The sequence below is a fragment of the Lycorma delicatula genome, chromosome 12 (genome assembly GCF_047948215.1).
Source record: "Lycorma delicatula isolate Av1 chromosome 12, ASM4794821v1, whole genome shotgun sequence".
Taxonomy (NCBI): domain Eukaryota; kingdom Metazoa; phylum Arthropoda; class Insecta; order Hemiptera; family Fulgoridae; genus Lycorma; species Lycorma delicatula.
Window position 1 is genome coordinate 23,224,049 of NC_134466.1, and position 25,505 is coordinate 23,249,553.

Here is a 25,505-nt window from a genome sequence, read left to right on the forward strand (position 1 = left end):
AAAAAAGAAGGAAAACACCTCAAGAATAAAGAGAAATAGCAAAAAATCAAAATAGGAAGAAATAACAACAAAATATTCCAGGGTTAAAAACAATGCTATTAACAATCTGCAATGATATTATTATGAGAAAAGCATTGAAATCCAGGACACCAGGGTGAGTCAATTATTTAGTAATTCTGAACCTTTGAATTTCTCAAGAGAATTAATAATAATTTTTGGATGTTAGTCAAAGTTCGCTTCTACCTGAATGGATTCATCAACTTGCAAAAATTTTTATGTCTGGGCCCAGTGAAATCTATCTGTTACACCACTGACAGATACAAAGCATCAAAGTTATCATGTAATACACTATGTTATCATATAGCATTTTACAGCCTTATTTTTTGGAGAATGACAGGTGTTTTATGACAATTATATATTCATTATATATCTATAACGGGGGTCTATTTATTATATATCAAGACAAGCTCCCCGTCGCAGCTTCGCCCATGCTATACGGTTACTTGTGTTTCCCGCAGCAGTCAATCTTTTTATTTTATTTTTATGTTTATTAATCAAATAACTGGTGGCAGATGCAACCAGTCACACATACAGTAACGGTGGCAGTGGCTGTGGTGGTTGAGCTGAAGCACCATATACCTTCACTTCCCTTAAAAATATCAGAATTAAAAAATATCCAATATTGGTTTCTAAATATTTATCTGAAGAGTATTTTCAAGCCCAAATCTATTAGATATCTCATTTACTATAGTTGGCAATTGGAAAATTCCAACAGTTCCAACTACTGGAAAATTCTAATAGTTGGGATTGGGAAAAAATCATTGTTCAAAAACTTGTTTACTTTCTTCATCCTCTGTTAAGGTAGAACTTCAAAAATCTAGTAATTTTTTTTATTGACATGAAGATTACATTCACCAAAAATTCAGGTTAGTTCTTTATTTGTTACTGAGAAATTAAATAAAGGGTTTAAAAAAAATTCAAAAATTAATTTTAACCCTGAAACTCAAAAAATCTAAAAATTGGTTTTTACATGTTCCATCATCACTCAGTTCAAACCAGTTCACAGGATAGACACTCACAGTTCACAATTCATTAAAGTTTGTGCTTCAATCGGCAAATTTCCACTACTATATTTTATATATATATATATATATATATGTATTAGATTTTTCAAGATAAGATATATCCAAAAAACCTTCTCAGTTATGCTAAGAAGCATAGGTAAAAATTTAGTAACAAAAAATCAAATAGTTTTTTTGGTTTATCCTGAACAAACAAAAACCCTCTTCCTCTTTATATAATAGAATATAGAATGGACATAGATTACTTTATTTAATGTAAACTTAATTCTATTATTATGTATTCATTTGAATGTTTTAAATAATTCAGTTCAAACCCTGTTCACAGTTCATTAATTCAATTCATTAAGGTTTGTGCTCAACTGGCTAATCTCCCCACCACTACAATATTTTTTTTTTCAAGATGAAATATATCCAGAAACCTTCTCAGTTATGCCAAGAAACACAAGTAAAAATTTACCAGCGATAGATTGGGTAGTTTTCTGTTTATTCCTAACAAAAAAACCCCTCTTCCTCTTTATAAAATAGTATATATAGAGAGCCCATTAATATCATCTAACTGTAGTATTTTCCACAACCGGTTTCAAAATGGAACAAAATCAAAATGAATATCAATGACAGTGATACGAAAATACAGTACATTTTCAAGAGCTCCACGATCAGTCAGATTTCTTTTATTGAGGTTACGTTAAGAGCAAGTTGTTACATTTTAACAAGTTCTAACCTAAGTACTGAAAATCAAAACACAAGAAATAATTATCAAAATTCTGTTGAAATGTTACATCAAACAATTCATATCCTTAAAAAAAACTGCAGGAATATCTTCACAGAAATAGGCATTCATGTACATGATTTTGGTTTTAAGAAATGGATATTTCTTAAGCAAATCATCAGTGGGATATTCTGTACTATTTATTGTCATGGAACATGTACTTAAACTGTATTTTCCATTCATAAATCATGATTCCAAAATTTCCAGATTATCTGAGCTTTCATTTTAATAACAAAAAAAAAATTTGCCATTAATTTAAAAGAGAATGTCAAAAAAAATTAACGGTGATAAAATATGAACTTTGATAAATACACAATTAAAGATTTTGGATATAAAAAGTGAATAGATGCTGAAATATCGTAGATTGGAGGAATTACAAATTTATTTTACAACAGAAACCTACAAATCTGAAAAATCAGTCCTATTTGATCAAAGTTTAAAAAGAATGAAAAACCTTGTATTTTTAAACATAGTAAAAAATAATTACCAGTATCTGAGATGATTTTGCTCTGTCAACATCATATTCAACTACAAACTGCCCTTGTAAACCTTCTTCAGCAATACTTATTTGTTCTTCTTTAGTTGGAGACCAAATAATGACGGCTTTATTTGGTGTTTCTGGATCACGTTCAATTTTAACTGTTGGATTATCTACAAAATTAAAAAAATAAATAAATAAAATTATCTTAATTATATATATATATTTCAAATAAGGATATACAAATTTGTGATCCGTATACCAAAATAACAAAATATTGCTGCATCAACTAACATTAAATCGAAAATTACATAAGTTTCTGTTTTATAGTTTCTAAAAATAATTTGTTTACTCAATTTCCATATTGGAGTAGAGGCAGCATTTATAATGTACATAAATCCCTGAGGTAAAGGTAAAACAATCAAAGTTTCTCTTTCTGAGGATAATGGTAGGGAGCATTTAGTCCTGATGAACAGAGCGAAGTTTTCACTTATAAAAGGACCTTATTAAAGGACCTAAACCTGAAGCCATACAAGATCATGGCTGTATAAGACATAAAGCCTACAGACCATGATAAATGTGTATGGTATTGCACATGGCTATTGCAGGAAATCGTACAGGAGTGGTTTACTCAATCCAAATTTCTATTTCATGACAGATGAGGTGTGGTTCTACCTCACTGGCTATGTTAATTCTCAAAATTCCTGATATTGGTCTGTTGAAAATCTACAACAAATATTCAGCAACCACTGCATGATGTAAAAATTAGGTGCGCTGTGTCGGGGTTGAGAATCACTGGACCCATTTTCTTCACACAGTGAACTCAGTGCGTTAATTGCCGACATCTTCCAGCCCTTCATAGAGCATCTGATGCCAGATGAACTACATTTTGCGTATTACCAGCAAGATGGTGCTGTAGCATGCACAGCACATGCTTCCTTGGAAGCAATGTACTCAATTTTCATACCTGTTAGGAATCTCGAAGCATCTAACCTCCATGTTCCCCTTATCTATCCAGTTGTGATTTTTATTTGTGGGGTAACTTGAAGGGCAAGGTTTATCAGAAGAATCCACGAACTCAACAGACTATACACAACACCATCACCAACATCCAACAGGACAAGTTACACTGAATGCGATTCATCAGGTCTAACAGTGCCTGAATCATGGTGGTCAAGATTTCCAGCAGTTCCTGTAGAGATCTATAGAGACGGAGGAACCCACAAAAGTAGGTTTTTGTCTTTTATTTACTTGTATAATATCATCTTACAGTTCACGTATTACATGAATGTATGGCAGAACTGTCATACTTGAACAGATTCTAAAATTACCATCATGCACTCAAACAACAAACTTATTAGCACCAGTTGTACCTCAGATTCTTTACAGTATCATTTTGTGTTCCAGTCATAAGAGAGACTGGGGCAGATAGTGAAAAATAACAGATCCTTTGTGGGAAAAAAGATATCCCATGTAAAACGCCAAAAATTGGGTCAAAAACACTTTTTTTACATTTGACGTACAATAACGTTATTAAATTAGCGATAAATCATACATTTTTTAAAAATAAATTGTAGAGAATTTAATTATAAGAAGATTGATGTAAATAATGTCAACAGAAAACAAATAAAATTTTAAACATGACAACTCTTATTAACAACAAAACCAACATGTTTAAAATTTTATTTGTTTTCTGTTGACATGATTTACATCAATCTTCTTATAATTAAATTCTCTACAATTTACATTTAAAAAATTTATGATTTATTGTCAATTTAACAACGTTATTGTATGTCAAACATAAAAAAATGTGTTTTTTACCCTATTTTTGGCGTTTTACATGGGATATCTTGGAAACTAAGAGAGATATAGTTCTGGAACCTATTTTTTTCGATTTCCTAGCTCAAAAACCATAAGAAACAATTGAATTTGTTCCTTAATTGACCTTCCCAGAATTTCAGAAAGCCTTAATTTACCCGGAGGAACTGAAACTCGGGCAAAATTTTTCACCCTGTATAACTCGCTAACGAAGCGTTTTCGAACCTATGTTTATATGAACTTTTTTCTTATTTTTAGCCTCTAGAATGAGTTTTCAAAGTATTGTCCTATCCTCCTGCATCACCCAGTCAGTATATATAATTTTATAAAGATAATAATTTTATATTTAATAAACATGAGTAAATATTTTAATGTAATAAATTGAAAATAACCTTCTTCTTCATTTTCAACAACTTCATTTTTTGTTCGGAAATTAGGAACTTTAACTTTAGTAATAGCCACTGGTTCTTCAATTTTAACTCTCACTGTTAAATTTTTAACGATCTGAAAAAAAAAGTTTGTTTATAATATAAAAATTTATTAGACCAATTTAATAAATTATAATACTTATGTGAAAGAACAGTGTGAATAAAAACCAGTTGGAAAGGAAATTATAAGTAAAATTGTGCAAAAAGTAGAAAAAAATATTACTCTCACCATTATTATACAGGCAGTCGCACCAAACACCTATACACCTAAAAGCATATCTTGATACCAATGTTATGCATAGGTATGCATAACATACGGCATACTAAGACATCTAACATACTAAGGCATCTTGATGCCTTAGTATGTGGCCTATAAGTCTGTCTCTTCTTTTAACTATATTTTTCCAAACGCTTCTTTCTTCATCTATTTGCCGCAACACCTCTTCATTTATTGCTTTATCCACCCGTCTGATTTTGAACATTCTCCTATAGCACCAAAATTTCAAAAGCTTCTAATCTTTTCTTCTCAGATACTCCGATCGTCCAAGTTTCACTTCTACATAAATCAACGCTCCAAACATATACTTTCAAAAATCTTTTCCTGACATTTAAATTAATTTTTGATGTAAACAACTTATATTTCTGACTGAAGGCTCATTTTGCCTGTGTTATTCGGCATTTTATATCACTCCTGCTTCGTCCATCTTTAGTAATTCTACTTCCCAAATAACAAAATTCTTCTACCTCCATAATTTTTTTTTGTTGGAAATATTACTCATAATATATTTTTCCCCTATTATAAGAGGTTTTGTCCTATTATAGTCTTATAATATGGTTTAAAAGTATTAAACCTCCTCATATTGATATTCCATATTGAAGTCTACTTTTAATTAAAGCATAATACATTGATTTTATTATATACTCTGGGCAAAAGTAATCACAAATATTTTTCTACAAACATAATTTAGTTTTTTCATTTATTTCACTCTGTGGTCTGCCCAGGACAACTTGGAATCAATCACTATGTCTAAATATTTTGTACTATTTGCTTCCTGAATCCTTTTGCAATTATATTTAATAGTTTTGCATTTTATCTGTGCGTGTGAAACATTTTGGCTGAACTGAAAAATTAGTTCTTAACTCAAATACAAATTTAAACTAATTATTAGTTTAGTTTTATTTATATTTATATTTAAAATGTTAACTTGAAACCACAAGTTGAGGTCTCCAAGATTGCTATTAACTATTTCAATTAATCATTTCTCATTGACAGCACAATAGCTCAATGTTGTACCAGACATGATGGATCCATTTAATTTTCCTTCACATAAGTCATTAAAATACACCAGGAACAGTTCTGCTGAGCACTGAGAGACTTCACATTTTACTGAACTACTTGTATGTAAATAAATTATTACTTGCCAGATTCTGTTTGAGAGGAAACTCCCGAAGCAGTCATTATACACTCCTCTGATTCCTGTAGTATGGAGTTTATTTAATAGAATTATGTGATCAACAGTATCAAATGCTTTTTTGATATCATGAAACAGATATGCACATTTTTTATTTTTGTTTACATCATTATATTATCAAACAGTAATTAGATTGCATGACTGCAAATAAATATTACAATGGTCTGATGTCCATTCAATGATTATTATAAAGTAAAACACTGTAAACAGAATTAACTTCTATAAGCCTTTGCTTAAACAACTAGACACTAAAAGATATTAATTATAATGTCCCTCTTCTTCACTCTTTATCAGAATAGGTATGGAGGAAGAACTGTGGAGATACCACTATCAGTGGCTTATAAAGTGCAAAAGGTAGCCATTGTTTGTATAATATCTGCCTACAAAGTAAGGAATATAATGTGCAACTTCAGTTTTAGATTTCTAAATGATTAATTTTTAGTTTTAAAAATTTTAGTTTTATACAGAGAATATTAAAAATTCAAATTAAATATAATAAAATTTTCAAAGAAATGAATTAAATTAGGAATTTAAAAGAAAACATTAAATTAGGTATTAAACTACACAACATAGATAAAATATTCTAATACCATCAACTAGTATGTCCTGACACTTTTAAAATAGGTGCTATCAATAAAGATATCACCAGTCACACTACTCAAGAAGGAACTAAATGAAAGTTACTAAAAGATTTTGTTAAAAAACATTTCTATATATTTAGAAAGTAAGTCACACTTTTCCACTTGCTTTTGCAAAAAGGTAATCCATGACGACCTTATTGCATGAAATGCAAGTTAAATCATCACACACACAAAATATTACAAATGTACATTACCTGCCCAGGGTTAACATTGAGAGTGTGTACATAATTTCCAAGTGTTCGAATTAAAAGTTCTTCATATGTTAATTTAAACGTAACTTTGCCTCTAGCTTCAACATTCACAGATACTTGAAAGCGATTTGAATCTCTTACACTGAAACAATAGTTATGAATTAATATTAAAAAAAAAATAATCTTTAATCTTAAAGAACCTTAAAATAATTTTGAAGGAATTCACCCCTGTCTTAATAATTATTAAACTATATTTAACTTTTTCTGCATTCTATAGCAAGAATCAAACCTTCAAAATCTTTAAACTTACATTTTAGTGTTTTCTTTTATGATTATACTGATAAATAAAATAAATAAAACACATTAAAAATAAGAAAAATATTAAAGCAATGAACTCTAATATATATGATAACGATTTTTCTCAAGAATTTTTGTAATCTAATATCAATTCCAATAATAATCAAAGTGATATTTTTCACCAGTAAGCCAATTGCTTCTAACTTTAGCTAAGCTTTAAAAAGAGAGCTTCATTCTTTCATAATCCAACTAGCAGCTTACCTTCTGGGTACTTTCAGACTAAATTGAGATTAGAAGGCCATTCACTATTATCCAATCAATCATTATTAACCACCTAATCAACATTTACCATTATTAACCAGCTGATTAAATTGATAATTCAATAATTTTGTTTTTCCTACATTTTTATTTCTACAGGAATTCCAATGATAAAAGATAACTGTTCTAACCAAGTTGTTTCTGTGACTTTCATCAATCCTACCAAATGCTGAACAGTTGCTTTTTTATCTTGAAATTACATATCTACCCCATTCATTTCTGATGATTTCTGCATTATATTTCAACCTGAATAAAATATTTAATATTTTGTGTATACAGTTGTCAGACTGAATGATAATTCTGTTGTTGACTTGATACACAATTATAGATTTATCAATGATTTACGATACCAAGATCCTGGTCGGAAAAGTAGAGCTTCAAGTTTGATATTTCATATATATTAAAATATATATTCAAATAAACTGTAAGATTAACTAGTGGACAGAATTCATTTTTGTACTTTTAATTGTGAAGATATATATGAAACAAGGAGAATCAAATACAGATTACAACCTGTATACTTTAATTGTAACAATAGAGTGTGTTACAACGTAAATTCCACAAAACTAAACATTATTAGCAAACAGGAAATACACATAACCTCAAAATTATAAAAAGAAGAAAATATTTATTTCTCACAAAGTTTTTCAATGTAAGGTTTATTAAATTTTTGGTAACTGTATATTTGTATAATATCCTACCTATAACCAATGCATATTGATATTTGCAGTAATTATTTATAAATTATAATTATTTTGCATACTATCTAAAAGACTTCAAAGTTTTCAATATAGAACAACAGTCAAATTTCTAATTAACGAAACAAACGATTAATTACTTTATGGATACAATACATTTAATGAACACTTCTATTGATATCTATCATTTTAATATGTATAATATAATTTAAAAAATACATATTAAAATAAAAATAGTAAAAGCTATCAAAATTAATAATAAAAAAATACAATTTGCCAAGTTTTTGTCCATAATGGTCAGCAATAAATGTTTAAACTATTAACTTTTTAAACAATACATCAAATCACATTTATTATGTTTTTAAAATTAGTGATTTAATATTTTCAGCTCACTTTTATTTCCATCATCAGTGACTGTTGCTATGGTTGAAACTGCTGATAGTTTTTCTTGTTAAGGTAAACAGTATTTAGAAAGAGTGAAGAATGTAAAAATTATGAATTTTAATTATGTCTGACCATTTAACATATCTGCGGTGTATTTGGATATTCATAATGCATAAATGTTTTAAGTTGTGGTAATATAGAATAAAAAGTTAACAATGCATCTATCAGAAATTCATTAATGTTAGCAACAATTTAGCTGTTAACATTGATATTCATTTTAACATTATGAAATATAGAAAAATATAATAAACAATGTACTAGATAAATAGTAGTACATAGTTTAAATCCAACATCACACTTTTGACCATATTCTAAATATGAATATATCGAATTCATTAAAACTATAAGGAACAAACATTAGTTTATGTAAGAATGAGATCAGCAGAACTAATCACAAAGATCACCAGAAAAATGCCAGAAAATGTTGACATGAATTTTGGAAACTTAATATTTATTAAATTTGATTTGGTTTGTAATTTAAAAGGTTTGTAGAGAATTCAATAAAGTTGCTAAACTTTAAACCTTTTGAAATCTAGACATCATGTTGTACCTTAATAAAAACACTGCATGATAAGTAATGTGTATGTGTACAGTTTATTTGATACCCTTTATATGAAATCAGTATGTTTAAACCTGAACCGCACCTAGAAATTGTTATCCTACCAAGCTGTAAACTTTAAGAATGACTAAATTTTCATAATATGTTTTTTATTTTTCATAATATTACTTATCAAAGTTTAGAAAGTGCAAACGTATAGATGTACAGTAGTTCTACCGGAGGAGTCTGAAGTATTGTTGACATTTTAATAATACATTGAAGGGGATAGTGATCTGTATCAGGGGCATCTTAGGCAGCAAAGAGCTAGTCTAGCAATCCAATTGTTAACTGGATTGAATTAGTGTATAGGTTCAGACACCAGGTATTCAGTATATCTCTGAAATATGTTTAAACTAAGTGATGTAGTATTGTAATGCTTGAATGCTGACTTTTAAATCAGATGGTTTCAGGCAAAGATGCAGCATTCTTTCACTTCAATCTACCACTACTGTTAACCCTTCAGGCAGGGAGCACGTGAATGTCACGCACATGTTAAGTTGTATGTATCGGCAGGTGGACGTGACAGTCTCACAGTCTCTTGCAGTGCTTGCTTCAAAACTTCATAACACTGCCATCTCGTAATGTTTATTTGAACAACTGGCTCTGTGTTATCACGAGGCTTCGTTCTTCCCCTCCGTGTTTTTATAACTGCATAGGATTGCATATCGGTGATGAAATACGATTTTGTTCTACGAAGTTGAATGCTCTTCTTTCAGTCAGTTGCGTCAGCTGTGAGTAAATGAAAATGGCCGGGTCAAGCACGTCGCATAATCTTACATCGGAACAAATTATTGAATGTTCAGATGAGACGTGTGACAGTAACATTAGAATATTTGATAGCGGTAGTGAATTTGATAGTGATGAAAGTGATGAAGATTTTGTGCCAGAAAATCATAATGAAAATAAAGAAGATTCTGAACAGAGTAGTGGCGATAGTCATGACGATATTGTTATACAAGTGAAGCGTACAAGAAAAGACATAGATTGGAGATGGGAAAAGTGGATGATTCTTACACCTCACAAAAATCCCCTTTACTGAAAGACGTGAAATAGTTAACCAAGGACAGTGTGTTTCACAAGCATTTAAACTTTTTTTTCGATCATGACTAAGTGAATAAAATTGCAGACGAGACAAATCGCTATGCCAGTGACTTCATAAATTCGAAACAAAATGACTTGACACCAAGGTCCAGAATTCATGACAGGAAAAATGTAGACAGTGACAAATTGTATACTTATTTTACACTGTAAATTCTTATGGGAATTATTCAAAAACCTACTATAAAGTGATATTTCACTAAAATAAAATGTTTTCTTATTTTTTTCTGAAACGTTTGTATTTGTTCTATATATGCTGAAAATTTGGTTTAAATTGGTGTAATAGTTTTGAAGCTATAGTTTTTTACTTTTAGTACTGTAATACAGCTGCTGGTTGGGCATTTAAATTACCGGCAGTAGGGTAGGGTTTTAAAAATTTAATTACCGGCTTGAAGGGTTAAAGGAGAAAAGAAGTTGGCTGGGTTAAATCAGGAAATAGTATCAACTCTTGAGAAGAAAGATGGATTACTGCAAGATCTTTCCTATGAGTGTGAACTGCTAAGAAAGCAACTAGAAATGTATGAATCACTGAAGATCGATCTAAAAAATGTTCAAAAAAATTATCAGCTTGAAAAAACACTTTCAGAAAATTTAAAAGCAATGAAAGAGTTTATCAACAATTATAAAAAGAAGTTTTGAATGTTTCATATTTTTAAACTAGTAAGTAATTAGCTCCTGCCCAAAAGTAGGAACAGAAGAAGTGTTAACTATTGTCTTGAAATTTTGAAATCAAAAAGGGTTCAGCCTCATTGCTTAAGGCTTTTGGTGAATGTAATTATTAACAAAAAAAGTCATACAAGTTAGCCGAGTGAATAAATTCCTAATGTTATTAATGCATTACCAGATCTAACCACATGTTGAAGATTACATCTTCGGTGAAACAAACCTAAATTTATCACTTTTACTCACCCGTAACTATATACCTATGAGAATAGTTTTTAAACAACCTGGAATTGTGTAAATAGTTAGATTTTTACGTTAGGTTAAAAGTTGGAAATTTGGCTGGAACACATGATCTAGATAATTTTATACAATTTTAAAGAATTGTCATTCATAAAAAAGAATTAATATTATATTATGTAAAAGCAACATTTATTAGTTAACTTACCTCTGTTCAATATGTGCTGCAGACTGACCTGCTGCAACTGCTTCATTATAAATTTGTTTTGCTTTTTCTTTTTCTTTTACGTAAGCTTCATATTCTTTGTCTTTTATAATCCTGAAAAAAAAAGAAGTGATAAACAATTATAAAGCGTATAAATAAATAAAAATAAAAAAAATTTCCTATAAAATAGTTTTGTTTAGATTCAAGAAATATATTTTTAACGATCTTTGTTTTTACTGGGTTTTTTAATTGACTTTTTGTAATTTGATATAGTTCAAAACATACGTAAATCTAGGACTGAGTTAAACTAATTATAAAATTAACTTTGAAAAGATTGGTGGAAACACATTAATTGGTCAAACATGAACTATGATGTAATGACTTGTATTCAGGGCCATCACATGAAAAAACTCATGAAAGTTGTGGGCTGGTTGGAGCGACAAAAAGAATGGAGAAGAATGTAATTCTATGTAGATTCCGTGTTTAAAAGGATTATATGATCTTGCAGCAAATAAATGAAGATCAACATCAAAATAAGAATAGATAACAGATTTTTTTAAAGGAAGAAAAGTGTTAACAAGTTATTTTGATTATTAACCGTCACTATGTTTTATTCTATTAAGTGCATCATATTTTTTTGGTTTCTTTTGTAATTTTTAAGAAATTATATTTTTTATGTATTAGTTATTTTATGTTTAGTTTATGTTTTCCCTCACTGTACATCTGTGGGTACAAAAAATACTGTTCTATGCACTTGCTTCACATTTTGGAGTTGGTTCTACTTTCTTGTTTAAATAAATACTTTCATGAAGTCTGGGATGGCTGTGAGGGAAGATGTGGAGGCCATTACAATTATAATATATATATATAAACATTTATAGTTTCTAATATTTACAATAAATGACAATTGAATCTCAACAGTGGCTGAGCACAATTGGTATAGGCTCTAATTATGTCTTTTGTCAAAGATATTCCCTCCAATTTGGCTTAAGGTAAGCATGACCACCCTATGCCTGTAATGTTAAGTTGGCAATATTTATGTTCCCTTTTCTCCTAAATGGTTACAATGATTCCCCTGAAATTTTTACCACTGAATCTATATAGTTTTATACCAATTTCCTATCAAATTCACTAAGTTTGGAGAAATATTTACAAATTAAAAATTTTTTGTAAAGTTCTATGAAAATGTTAAGTTTTAACTATTTTTTAATGTAGATATTTTTATGAATTTGGTACTAAACAAGTAAAATAGCCTCTGTAAAGTTCTGTAAAAATTTCAGCTACTTAGTTTCGATAGCTTTTGAAAAAAATCTGATGTGGACACCATATGACTTCGTATGGTGTCCACATCAGATTTTCAAGATAGATGTACAAGGAAGTCCTTGTACATCCATTAAATTACAAATACACATTTTTTTTAAATGAAAAGTACATAAAATTTTATTTCATTAATAACTTATATTTTTTCATTAATTTATTATTTTTATTATTATTATTGAATTATTTATTGTAAAAGTTTTTTTACAATAAATAATTATTAATAAATCAATATAAAATAAAAAAAATAATAATAAAAAAAAGGATATGAAGTCTGATTCGAACCGATGTGCGTTCCCCTTGAAAGATCCAAATATTTCATTAATTAAAATTTAATTTGGCTTATAACTCTGGAACCAATGAAAATAAGTACCACTTATGATATATCATTGGAAAGCTATCAATGAGGGCTTATGACTGCAATTAAGAACAAGTTAAAAATCAATTTGTTTGGATTTTGGGCTTAGTTGCCGACACTTTTGGTTCAGTCGATTCCAATCAAAAGGGGTAGTGCACAACTAGATATTACAATAGTCCTAAGTCCAAAATTTCAACATCCTATAGCTAATCGTTTTTGATTTATGCAAGATATGTATATACGTAATACATACATACAGACGTCATACCGAAACTAGTCAAAATGAATATTTATGTTGAAATCTGACATTTTTAAATTTTTCTCTAATAGCTTGACCATAGTGTGAATGAATTCTATCTACTTTGGAAAAGGTAAGCCTGTTCTTACTGCCGATGGGTTTTCCATCTGCCAAACACCGCTCTTTCATGTCTTTTTTTCATTTGCGCAGCTGAGAGCCTATACGCTTTTGTATGTTCCCAACACATTTAAGTTTTTATATGATTTTATCAATCTCATAAGGGTTATCCTCTACCACTTTTTGACCTAACTGTCCCTGTCTCCCTGATACTCAAAATACATTACATTTTTTCTGTACTTCTAAAAACTTCAACGGCCCTGACAGTTATGTTCCTGCTGCATTCTGAGTTATATATTCCTGATAGTACAGGGTGTCCCATATCAACCCAACCTTATATTGGTAGGCATTGAAATAATAAAAAGGCATGTGTAAATGTAAATGTAATTTTTATTATTACCATCCATTAACTTACATTTAGAGTAAATGTTGGAAGTGGCTGCCATCTTCTAGAATACAAGCTTCAATTCTTTTTACAGCGTTTCTTGCAACTTTTTTCAAAGTTTGTGGCTGGATATTTAATACAGCTTGTTCAATACTGACTTTCAATTGTTCAAGTGTTCATGGTTTGTTCAATACTCTAACATCAAGAATTTTACTAGTATCAAAACTAGTTACACTCAAACTCCATTGAGTGAAGTGTGACCTCTCTTCTGTCATGGGCTGTCAAGAGCCACACTTAGATTTCTTCAGTTACTGTTTACAGATATAGCTTCCTCAGTGGCTCTTATCATGCTCTCTTCTGCACAACACTTAGTACTCCCAATGAGCTATAATTTTGTGTAAGCATGAAGTTTTGTTGGAGGTGAGGATAAGTCCATGAGGGAACAAAATAACTTTCAAGGATTTGGCCCCTTGTCAATAGTTCTCATAGCATACACAAAATGCAAGTTTATATCACATTTACCACTTTTTGTTTTATTCGAATTCAAAAATTCAATTAATTTATTATACTTATAATAAAATACTTTTGGCCAACCAATTCCTTTTCTGTCACAATAAATCAAGTTTACAAAGTCATTTTCACAACAAATGTTTTTTAAAAACTTACTCAATAAATTAACATTAAATATGCAATATCCATCACCTGATACTTTAAAACTTCTGTAACAATCTAAATTCAGGCTGATTCGGTTAACATGTAGATGTTTTACAAGAACACAATTTTTTTGGTGTATTAGTTTCCTCTAAACTTACGTTTTTTTTATAAGACTTTAGATCTCGGCATTTTGTACAAACATTTGTTATATAAAACTTCACGATACACAACAACAATTTCACTGATTACAAACTTGAAACATAATGAAAAAAATAATAATTACATAATTACATAACGAAAAAAACCAGAAATTTACTACATAACCTTTTAGTTACAGGCATTGTATAAGCAAATAAACAAACGGCAACAGATGTCATGTATTGTAATCAACGTTTAAAACAAAACTATGGTGCATATAAAATAAAACTATTGTAGAATTTGTAGTAAGATAATACTCTTGCAGTATTATGTAGAAAAATATAAGAAAAATTTCGAGCTTGCAACAAACGGATTTCAGGTCTAAATAATTTACAGAAACATTTATATCTTCCGTATTTTTTATCGTATGAGCAGAATATTTACAAGGAATTGTACAGAAATAAATGTATAATCCCGATATTTTGCGATTTTTGGTGGTCACGCTTACCTTAAGCTGCTTCCTTATTCATTGGCAAATATTTATAATATTCATTGCCCAAAGGTTTTCTATTGCGGCAATTTTAACATATAAGCAACAATTGAATTATAAAATATTATCTCAACTTTAAAAATTCAAGAAAAATAAAATAAAAAGATACTTAATTTTAATTCTGAAATAAGTTTACTCCATTAGGCAGATGAAATTTCTGACTTGGATTCAAATGTTACTATGCACCAGTACACTAATTACATCTGCTATTGAAAATATATGTTAAAATAAACAACAGAAGTATGCGAAATAAAGATAATTTGCCAGTGACTAAATTGATTTTCATTGAACTATTTCTGATTAGTGACAGTTAAAGTTTAATTAAATAGTAATCTCTTCTAAATAGTAATATTATTTTCTAGATTCAATCTAAATATATTTTTGTGGGTCGTGTTTATTACTTTTTTTGCGCTGTAATTCTGGCGGTTTTGCTGCTCCTAAAATTTTGCCACTGTAGACAGTCATCTACCACCTACAGCTGGCCCTGGTATTACATTATTTCTTATGGAACTATGTTTTGTCTGATCAATAAATTTAGATTAAAATATTTTCATCTAGACTAATCAGATATAAACTGCACAAAAATATTTTTTCATTTAAACATTATTAATTTCAATTACACTTTAACAGTATTTCTGCTGATAATTACGTATGTAATTATCATGTGGCTCATGTGTCCTAGATATTACCATTAAAACACTAGTTATAGTTTTAGTTATCTGATTTCTTATTTCTTTTAAGATATTTACTGTTATTCAACTACACTTTTACTAAGTAATAAATTATTGTAAAAATATTAAAATGTAATTGTAGAATCAATAAAATAACCTGAAATAACCTACTATTAAAAAAATAATAATTAAATACTTACATTACAAAACCAGATATGAATGCACTTTCTGGTAAAACAAGAGAGAAATGAACTTCTTGTGATTCATTTGCTGGGTTACCAACATTGCTTGATACAACAGTTTTAGCATAATGATGTTGAATATCACTATTATATTCTATATATTTTATTCTTGGTTTTAAAATTGTATCTTTAGGTTTCTGAAAAAAAATAAAATGAGAATTCAGTGTACAGTGTTATACTTTGTTAATTAATAATAGTGTTATCTATTTGTGGTGAAGATTATAAACTGATTTCACAAAAAAATATGATGTGGACACTACATGACTTCCTTGTATGCCTGTTGAATTACATATACACATTTTTTGCTGCAGTTCATTTAAACTTATTTCATTTGAAAGTGAGATACGATCCTCCAATTCTTTAATAAAGTGTACAGTTACACGATTACTGAAATATTAGTTTTTATTAACATCAAATATTTATACAATTATTAATTCATGAAATATTACGATAGAGTAAAAGTCCCTTTATTACTCGTCTTAGTGGATCAGTATTATTCGTATCTTCATGAGTTGCTGATTAACAAAAGTTTCAGATTTCTAGTGTGTCATATAAATAAAAGTTAATAATAATTAAAGTATTCTGTTTAGTGAACTCCTGTATACTGGTTACAAATGTTAACTTTGACCTTACAGTGTAAAGTATTCAGTTTATATTACTGGATTATTTGGTGAATAAGAAACAATCATACAGGAAAAAGAAAGAACATGAAGAATATATTTAAAAAAAAAAAAAATGACAAGAAGATGAATATAAAGACGAAGAAAATGTTAAAACCAAAGAAAGAATAAAAAAATTAAGAGAAGATGGTAAATATAAAGATAGATATTTATTAAGGAAATCGAAGACTAAAATGTATTAAACAGATATTAATTAATACATAATAAATTTGTTAAAATAAGTAAAAATAATTTCATGAGAAAATAAGCTAGTACATTATTTACTTTATTGGATAGAACAATAGTCTAGAGTAAATTATATATTTAACCTTTACAACTAAAATCAATTACTGAAACAAATAAAAAAAGTGCAGGAAATGAGTAGCATTAAAACTTTAAGATGATAGCAAATAATTATACTCTGAATGTGTATAGGTCATGAAATTACAATATTTTAAAATTAGTAAATTGCAAAAAACTTGTAGATTACAAATATTGTTTGCAATATAATGCACATAATAAAATTATGAGAATTTAAATGTGGGAGAATAATAAATTTATTATTAACAAACTCTTTACATGTTACCATCAGTAATTTGTTTTCAGGAGGAAGTTGCCACACAAACAACTTTTTATGTATGTTTATCTGTAAAAAAAAAAGAATTATTACTAAAGTTTAGAAAGCTCAGTCAACTGATATAGCGAGAATGATTTGTTGGATCTGCAAGGAAGCAATCAGTACACATGAGTAAGCTGTACAATGGATGTGTTTGTTTAATTTTATTATATATATATATATATATATATATATATATATATATATATACTTATTTTAGTAATAATTTTATTTGCTTATTTTTCTGTATTGATTATTTTTTTTGTTTTTGACACGTTCATTTCTTTATTTTGTTAAAAACAAAAAAGAAAATTAGGAAGTAAAGAAGAAAAACCCTGTTTTTAATTTAGTTACTCTATCCATGTTATCTGTATAGTTGCAGTCTGATGACAGGTTCAATGGCTTTATTAACATTACTTTTTTGCTATTATTATTATATATTGTAAACCTTTCTCTTTTCATCTCAACTGTCCCATCATAAGTCTATACCATTTTAAGGTGTATTGCACTGCACTGCTTCTAATATTCAGCTGACAGTTCTACATTATTATATTTTGCAGACATGACATAGGCTTATATTTTTCCACAATCTGACATTTTATTTTCTCCCAAATCAGTTTGATTAGTTTGAAACAAATTGTAATCTTAATACATTGTTACTGTAACTCTGTATATATATATATATATATTTGAAGTAATACTCTTCATAGCATGGCATATTTCTGCTTTATAGATATTTTCAGTTTTTTTTTTTTGTTTTCAGCCATTTGACTGGTTTGATGCAGCTCTCCAAGATTCCATAAATAGTGCTAGTCGTTTCATCTCGGTATACCCCCTACATCCTACATCCCTAACAATTTGTTTTACATATTCCAAACGTGGCCTGCCTACACAATTTTTCCCTTCTACCTGTTCTTCCAATATCAAAGCAACTATTCCAGGATGCCTTAGTATGTGGCCTATAAGTCTGTCTCTTCTTTTAACTATATTTTTCCAAATGCTTCTTTCTTCAGCTATTTGCCGCAATACCTCTTCATTTGTCACTTTATCCACCCGTCTGATTTTTAACACTCTCCTATAGCACCGCATTTCAAAAGCTTCTAATCTTTTCTTCTCAGATACTCCGATCGTCCAAGCTTCACTTCCATATAAAGCGACACTCCAAACATACACTTTCAAAAATCTTTTCCTGACATTTAAATTAATTTTTGATATAACAAATTATATTTCTTACTGAAGGCTCGTTTAGCTTGTGCTATTCGGCATTTTATATCGCTCCTGCTTCGTCCATCTTTAGTAATTCTACTTCCCAAATAACAAAATTCTTCTACCTCCATAATCTTTTCTCCTCCTATTTTCACATTCAGCGGTCCATCTTTGTTATTTCTACTACATTTCATTACTTTTGTTTTGTTCTTGTTTATTTTCATGCGATAGTTCTTGCGTAGGACTTCATCTATGCCGTTCATTGTTTATTCTAAATCCTTTTTACTCTCGACTAGAATTACTATATCATCGGCAAATCGTAGCATCTTTATCTTTTCACCTTGTACTGTTACTCCGAATCTAAATTGTTCTTTAACATCATTAACTGCTAGTTGTATGTAAAGATTAAAAAGTAACGGGGATAGGGAACATCCTTGTCGGACTCCCTTTCTTATTACGGCTTCTTTCTTATGTTTTTCAATTGTTACTGTTGCTGTTTGGTTCCTGTTCATGTTAGCAATTGTTCTTCTATCTCTGTATTTGAACCCTAATTTTTTTAAAATGCTGAACATTTTATTCCAGTCTACGTTATCGAATGCCTTTTCTAGGTCTATAAACGCCAAGTATGTCGGTTTGTTTTTCTTTAATCTTCCTTCTACTATTAATCTGAGGCTTAAAATTGCTTCCCTTGTCCCTATACTTTTCCAGTAAATATTACACACCAGTTGCACTGCGCAGTAATTCTACAGGTATTCCGTCTATTCCAGGAGCCTTTCTGCCATTTAAATCTTCTAATGCTCTCTTAAATTCAGATCTCAGTATTGTTTCTCAGTAGCATAGATATAGAGATATAAAGACAAGAAAGTAAAAAACTAAACATTAAATGAACGAGCATTAGGTAAACTCATTAATAGATTTTAGTTTCACTGTCTGATGGTTATTTTTATCAGGTCATCAAAACACAAAATAATAGAAATTAGTAATGGGTATCGCCAACCTTTCACATAAGCTCTCCGATTATTTTAAATTTCAACACCCTCAGCTTTCTCTGTTAATAAAACTCAAAATTTTTAACAAATTAAAAATATATTGATTAAAACGATCAAGAATATTATAATGGAATTATTTACAGTATAAGAGTGGAAGAAAAATGTAGAAGAGGAAAAAGAAAATAATTTTTAATGATAATTGTCATCAAAAAAGGAAAAGTTATTTTTGACATAATCTTGATTGCGTCAAATTATTTTTGAAAATCAAGTTTAGTCTTTTTGACCTCATTTCACCAGGGGAGCTAAATTCCGGGCGAAATCATTCGCTAGCCATAACTCGCTAACGAAGCGTTTCTAGACCTATATTTAAGTGAAATTTTACATTATTTTGATGAGAGGAATACACATGGTTAGTACACACACACACATACACAACAAATTAATATACATTTCACCATTATAAAAAAATATGTAAAAAAAAAAATTACAGTGAAATTGTAAATCGTATGGTAAGAGTTTCGCAGATATCATTTCTTCCGCTAAAAAAAAAAAAAAAATTCCTGTAATATAAATAAAATTGTTTTTAAAAAACGATACTGATATCAAAAAAGGTAAGACACTACATTTCGATTATCAAAATTTGTAATTAATTTAGAATTTTCTTTAAAAAAAAAATACGTGTTAGATATATCTAATATAGACTATAGATACACAATAAACAATGTTTAAGTGTTCCATATAAAAAGCAAAAAAAAAAAAAAGTTACAAACTCTTACAGGCCCGATTTCATTTATTAATCAACGAAAAATCATTAAGAATTGTATTATTTCTCTAAATGTGAAATGCATTATGTATAAATGAAGTATGAATGAAGGTTGTATCATTCACTTTTTAATCGTTAAAATCGATATTTCTGTTTTATTTATTCCTTTTTTAATAATTTCTTCTAAACTAAAACTAAAACTAAACTAAAACAATGAACGGCATAGATGAAGTCCTACGCAAGAACAATCGCATGAAAATAAACAAGAACAAAACAAAAGTAATGAAATGTAGTAGAAATAACAAAGATGGACCGCTGAATGTGAAAATAGGAGGAGAAAAGATTATGGAGGTAGAAGAATTTTGTTATTTGGGAAGTATAATTACTAAAGATGGACGCGATATAAAATGCCGAATAGCACAAGCGAAACGAGCCTTCAGTAAGAAATATAATTTGTTTACATCAAAAATTAATTTAAATGTCAGGAAAAGATTTTTGAAAGTGTATGTTTGGAGTGTCGCTTTATATGGAAGTGAAACTTGGACGATCGGAGTATCTGAGAAGAAAAGATTAGAAGCTTTTGAAATGTGGTGCTATAGGAGAATGTTAAAAATCAGACGGGTGGATAAAGTGACAAATGAAGAGGTATTGCGGCAAATAGATGAAGAAAGAAGCGTTTGGAAAAATATAGTTAAAAGAAGAGACAGACTTATAGGCCACATACTAAGGCATCCTGGAATAGTCGCTTTAATATTGGAAGGACAGGTAGAAGGGAAAAATTGTGTAGGCAGGCCACGTTTGGAGTATGTAAAACAAATTGTTGGGGATGTAGGATGTAGAGGGTATACTGAAATGAAACGACTAGCCCTAGATAGGGAATCTTGGAGAGCTGCATCAAACCAGTCAAATGACTGAAGACAAAAAAAAAAAAAAAAAAAAAAAAAAAAAACTAAAACTTTTTTTTTTTTTTAAGGAGTGATGGGAATCAAAAAAATTGTTTCTTCTTACATAACAGCATTTACAATTAAAACAAGCTGTAGTATATTTTCTTTTAAATTTTGTTATTTCTATCAAGTTTATGTACGATACCTAGTACTATACTATCTAGTGGGGCGATTTGTAAAGGTATATTAAGAAGATGAATAAAATAACATATTTGAGTACCGCGGTTCATCAAATGGAAAAAAAGACGTCTAACAAAATTCGTGGTATTTTTTGAAAGTATTCTTTATTACTAATCTAATTGAACTAAAATATAATTTTTTCACGCTTATTTTTTCCTCCCAATTTCATTTCACTATTAGGTCATGTTTAGAACTGTAAATAGTTCGTTGACTTCGTCGCCTCTTAACGAGGAAGTTCTAAAGAACTCCGTGATAATATATATATATTTTTTTTGTTTAGCTAGTTTTTAAATTGTGTAACAGGACATAAATAATGAAAAACAACAAATTTTAAAGTAATTAAAACTGGCTGTACTCATGGCTGTCATCTACTTTTTGCCTACTAGTATAAAATGTCAGTACCTTTTTGACCTAACATAACTCATTCGGATGGTATACTTACTAAGAAATCAACAGCTGGATACAAACCGGTTTTATTTATTTATTTTTTATGAACTCTTAAAAAAAAAATCAAATTAAATCAAGTTTATGTTAGATTGCAATCAAAGCGTAAACCCGACGAGGGGTTATTCGTTATAAATTGATACTTCTGATTTATAATAACCTATAATAAAATGCGATTAACTAAATTACCACCCATTTCTTTGAATAAATTATTATTTTATACTGTAATTTCTATTCTTTTACTATATATACCAAAATATAATCAAAGTATTTAAGTTAAGTGAAAGAAATAATCACTGAACTTTTTGATCGCCTACAGCAACACAACAACAAATCCGAATGACAATTCAGAACCTGAAAAACATAATAATGAAAAGCAATACTAAGCAAACTATTTTTACAAGTGTGTAAAATTTAAAATGTCTTTTTGTATTTGCTTTAGAAAATATAGGTAACACATTAATTATTAATATCGGTAAGAGGCGACAAGTCAATGAACACATGAAAACATTATATTTCAATTCAGTTAGATTAGTAATAAAGAATACTTTAAAAAATATCGTGAATTTTGTTAGACAAAGTTTTTTTCCCCATCTGATGAACCGCGGGACTCGAATTGTCATTTTAATCATTTTTTAAAATGTATATTTACGAATCGCCCCCCTATATAGCAGTACTTGATAGTACTAGGAAGCGTACAAAAACTTGATAATGTATTTGAAATAATAAAATTTAAAATAAAATATACTACAACTTGTTTTAATTGTAAATGCGCTTATATAAATGAATACCTGTAGAATTACTGCGCAGTGCAGGTGAGGAAGCGATTGATAGATTATATAAACTGGTGTGTAATATTTATGAAAAAAGGGGAATTTTCGTCAGACTTCAAAAAAAGTGTTATAGTCATGATACCAAAGAAAGCAGGGGCAGATAAATGTGAAGAATACAGGACAATTAGTTTAACTAGTCACGCATCAAAAATCTTAACTAGAATTCTATACAGAAGATTTCAGAGGAGAGTGGAAGAAGTGTTAGGAAAAGACCGATTTGGTTTCAGGAAAAGTATAGGGACAAGGGAAGCAATTTTAGGTCTCAGATTAATAGTAGAAGGAAGATTAAAGAAAAACAAACCGACATACTTGGCGTTTATAGACCTAGAAAAGGCATCCGATAACGTAGACTGGAATAAAATGTTCAGCATTTAAAAAAAATTAAGGTTCAAATACAGAGATAGAAGAACAATTGCTAACATGTACAGGAACCAAACAGCAACAGTAACAATCGAAGAACATAAGAAAGAAGCCGTAATAAGAAAGGGAGTCCGACAAGGATGTTCCCTATCTCCGTTACTTTTTAATCTTTACATGGAACTAGCAGTTAATGATGTTAAAGAACAACTTAGATTCGGAGTAACAGTACAAGGTGAAAAGATAAAGATGCTACGATTTGCTGACGATATAGTAATTCTAGCCGAGAGTAAAAAGGATTTAGAAGAAACAATGAACGGCATAGATGAAGTCCTACGCAAGAACTATCGCATGATAATAAACAAGAACAAAACAAAAGTAATGAAATGTAGTAGAAATAACAAAGATGGACCACTGAATGTGAAAATAGGAGGAGAAAAGATTATTATATTTTGATCATCCCTTAACGTAAGGATTGGTCACATCAAAAATTGTTTCAAACAAAGGTTTTAGGTAATTTGTAAAGGACTAACAGCCACTTTAAACAGATTCGAAACTGTGCCTGTTTAGGGAGGATATGTTTTTTTTTGGTTTTTGAAACCCTATTTTTTCCATCCCCTGGGCCAATAAAAAATCCCCTGGTGATATCAAAAAACTTTACTTATATAAGTTTTAGCCCTTATCCAAAGAATAGTAGGAACTTTAAACCAATTCGATATTTTACTTAATAAGCGATATTTTGTTTTTTGAGAAAAAGACCCACCATTTCCATCTCCATGATCAGAATTTGCCCGTTAACGAACACGATCGAGATTTTGGGTCGTTATATTTTATGTATCAATTTAAAACTGATTGACGCAAAATTACGGCAGTTATCGTGTCCACAAGAAAGTGAAATATATATTATAATTTAACGGTAATATAAAAAACACAATTTTTTTAAGGTTAAAATGTGCAATCGATTGTTTTAACAAATAAATAACCAAGTAATAGAAGAAATTCGTTATCGAAAAAATTAATTTTCTACATTAAAATTGGTTATTAATGTTTAATTAAATCAATAATAATTAAAAAAATTATTTATATAATCTTTTTACCTTATCTGTAGCAGTAGTAGTTTCACCCTCGGCAAAAACGTAAGGTGACAAAAACAATACGAGAACCAACGCACAATTCATGTTGCACGTTGTGTACAGAACAAATGGTGTTGAACTGACCGGTGCTTGTTTACAGTAATGTATATATACACACAAATAAACGATCATCTTTCCTCAAGAGTAAGATGCAATTAGATCTATGACGTCATTTTGCCTGACCTTGAACCTTCTTCAGTAACGAGTGATATAAATATGATACATAATAAAACTTATAATTTAATTTAATTTAGGGATAAATTTAGATAATACTTGTAAGAAAAAATATATTATTTACAAATAGATTTAATAATTTTATTATTTTTTCACAAAAATTATCATTATAAAAAATTTAATGTGGACACTATATGACTTCCTTGTACGCCTATTAAATTACATAAAAACATTTATTTAAAATAAAAAAATACATAAAATTCTATTTCAAAATAATTTCTGATATTTTTTATCGTTATTACTACGATTATTAAATGTACAATTATTTTACTGCTGATGATATAGTAATTCTAGCCGAGGAACACATATCAGGAACGGTCGAACTGAGAATGTACAAGACTACACTTCATTTACACTCATACATATCATCCTCTGAAGAATTATCTAAACGGTAGTTACCGGAGGCTAAACAGGAAAAAGAAAAAGATTAATAGTAGAAGGAAGATTAAAGAAAAACAAACCAACATACTTGGCGTTTATAGACCTAGAAAAGGCATTCGATAACGTGAACTGGAGTAAAATGTTCAGCATTTAAAAAAAAATTAGGGTTCAAATACAGCGATACAAGAAATATTGCTCACATTTACAGGAACCAAACAGCAACAGTAATAATTGAAGAACGTAAGAAAGAAGCCGTAATAAGAAAGGGAGTCCGACAAGGATGTTCCCTATCCCCGTTACTTTTTAATCTTTACTAGAACTAACAGTTAATGATATTAAAGAACAATTTAGATCCGGAGTAACAGTACAAGGTGAAAAGATATAGATGCTACGATTTGCTGATGATATAGTAATTCTAGCCAAGAGTAAAAAGGATTTACAAGAAACAATGAACGGCATAGATGAAGTCCTACGCAAGAACTATCGCATGATAATAAACAAGAAAAAAACAAAAGTAATGAAATGTAGTAGAAATAACAAAGATGGACCGCTGAATGTGAAAATAGGAGGAGAAAAGATTACGGAGGTAGAAGAATTTTGTTATTTGGGAAGTAGAATTACTAAAGATGGACGAAGCAGGAGCGATATAAAGTGCCGAA

The 25,505-nt window shown here is 29.3% G+C and overlaps 1 protein-coding gene across 6 annotated transcripts in view; it reads right to left on the minus strand.

Annotated features, from left to right (window-relative positions):
- Window positions 1–24,351, minus strand: part of LOC142333440 (inter-alpha-trypsin inhibitor heavy chain H3-like) — a 69,160-nt gene extending 44,809 nt beyond the window's left edge. For all 6 annotated transcript variants that reach the window (XM_075380539.1, XM_075380542.1, XM_075380538.1 and 3 more), the window contains exons 1-6: window positions 24,196–24,351; window positions 16,066–16,244; window positions 11,441–11,551; window positions 6,883–7,021; window positions 4,540–4,651; window positions 2,339–2,502 (exon numbers count right to left, since the gene is read on the minus strand). In XM_075380539.1, coding sequence (XP_075236654.1) covers window positions 2,339–2,502; window positions 4,540–4,651; window positions 6,883–7,021; window positions 11,441–11,551; window positions 16,066–16,244; window positions 24,196–24,276 — 786 coding nt within the window. In that variant the 5' untranslated portion in view covers window positions 24,277–24,351. The remainder of the gene's footprint in view (window positions 1–2,338; window positions 2,503–4,539; window positions 4,652–6,882; window positions 7,022–11,440; window positions 11,552–16,065; window positions 16,245–24,195) is intronic.
- Window positions 24,352–25,505: the final 1,154 nt, after the last annotated feature.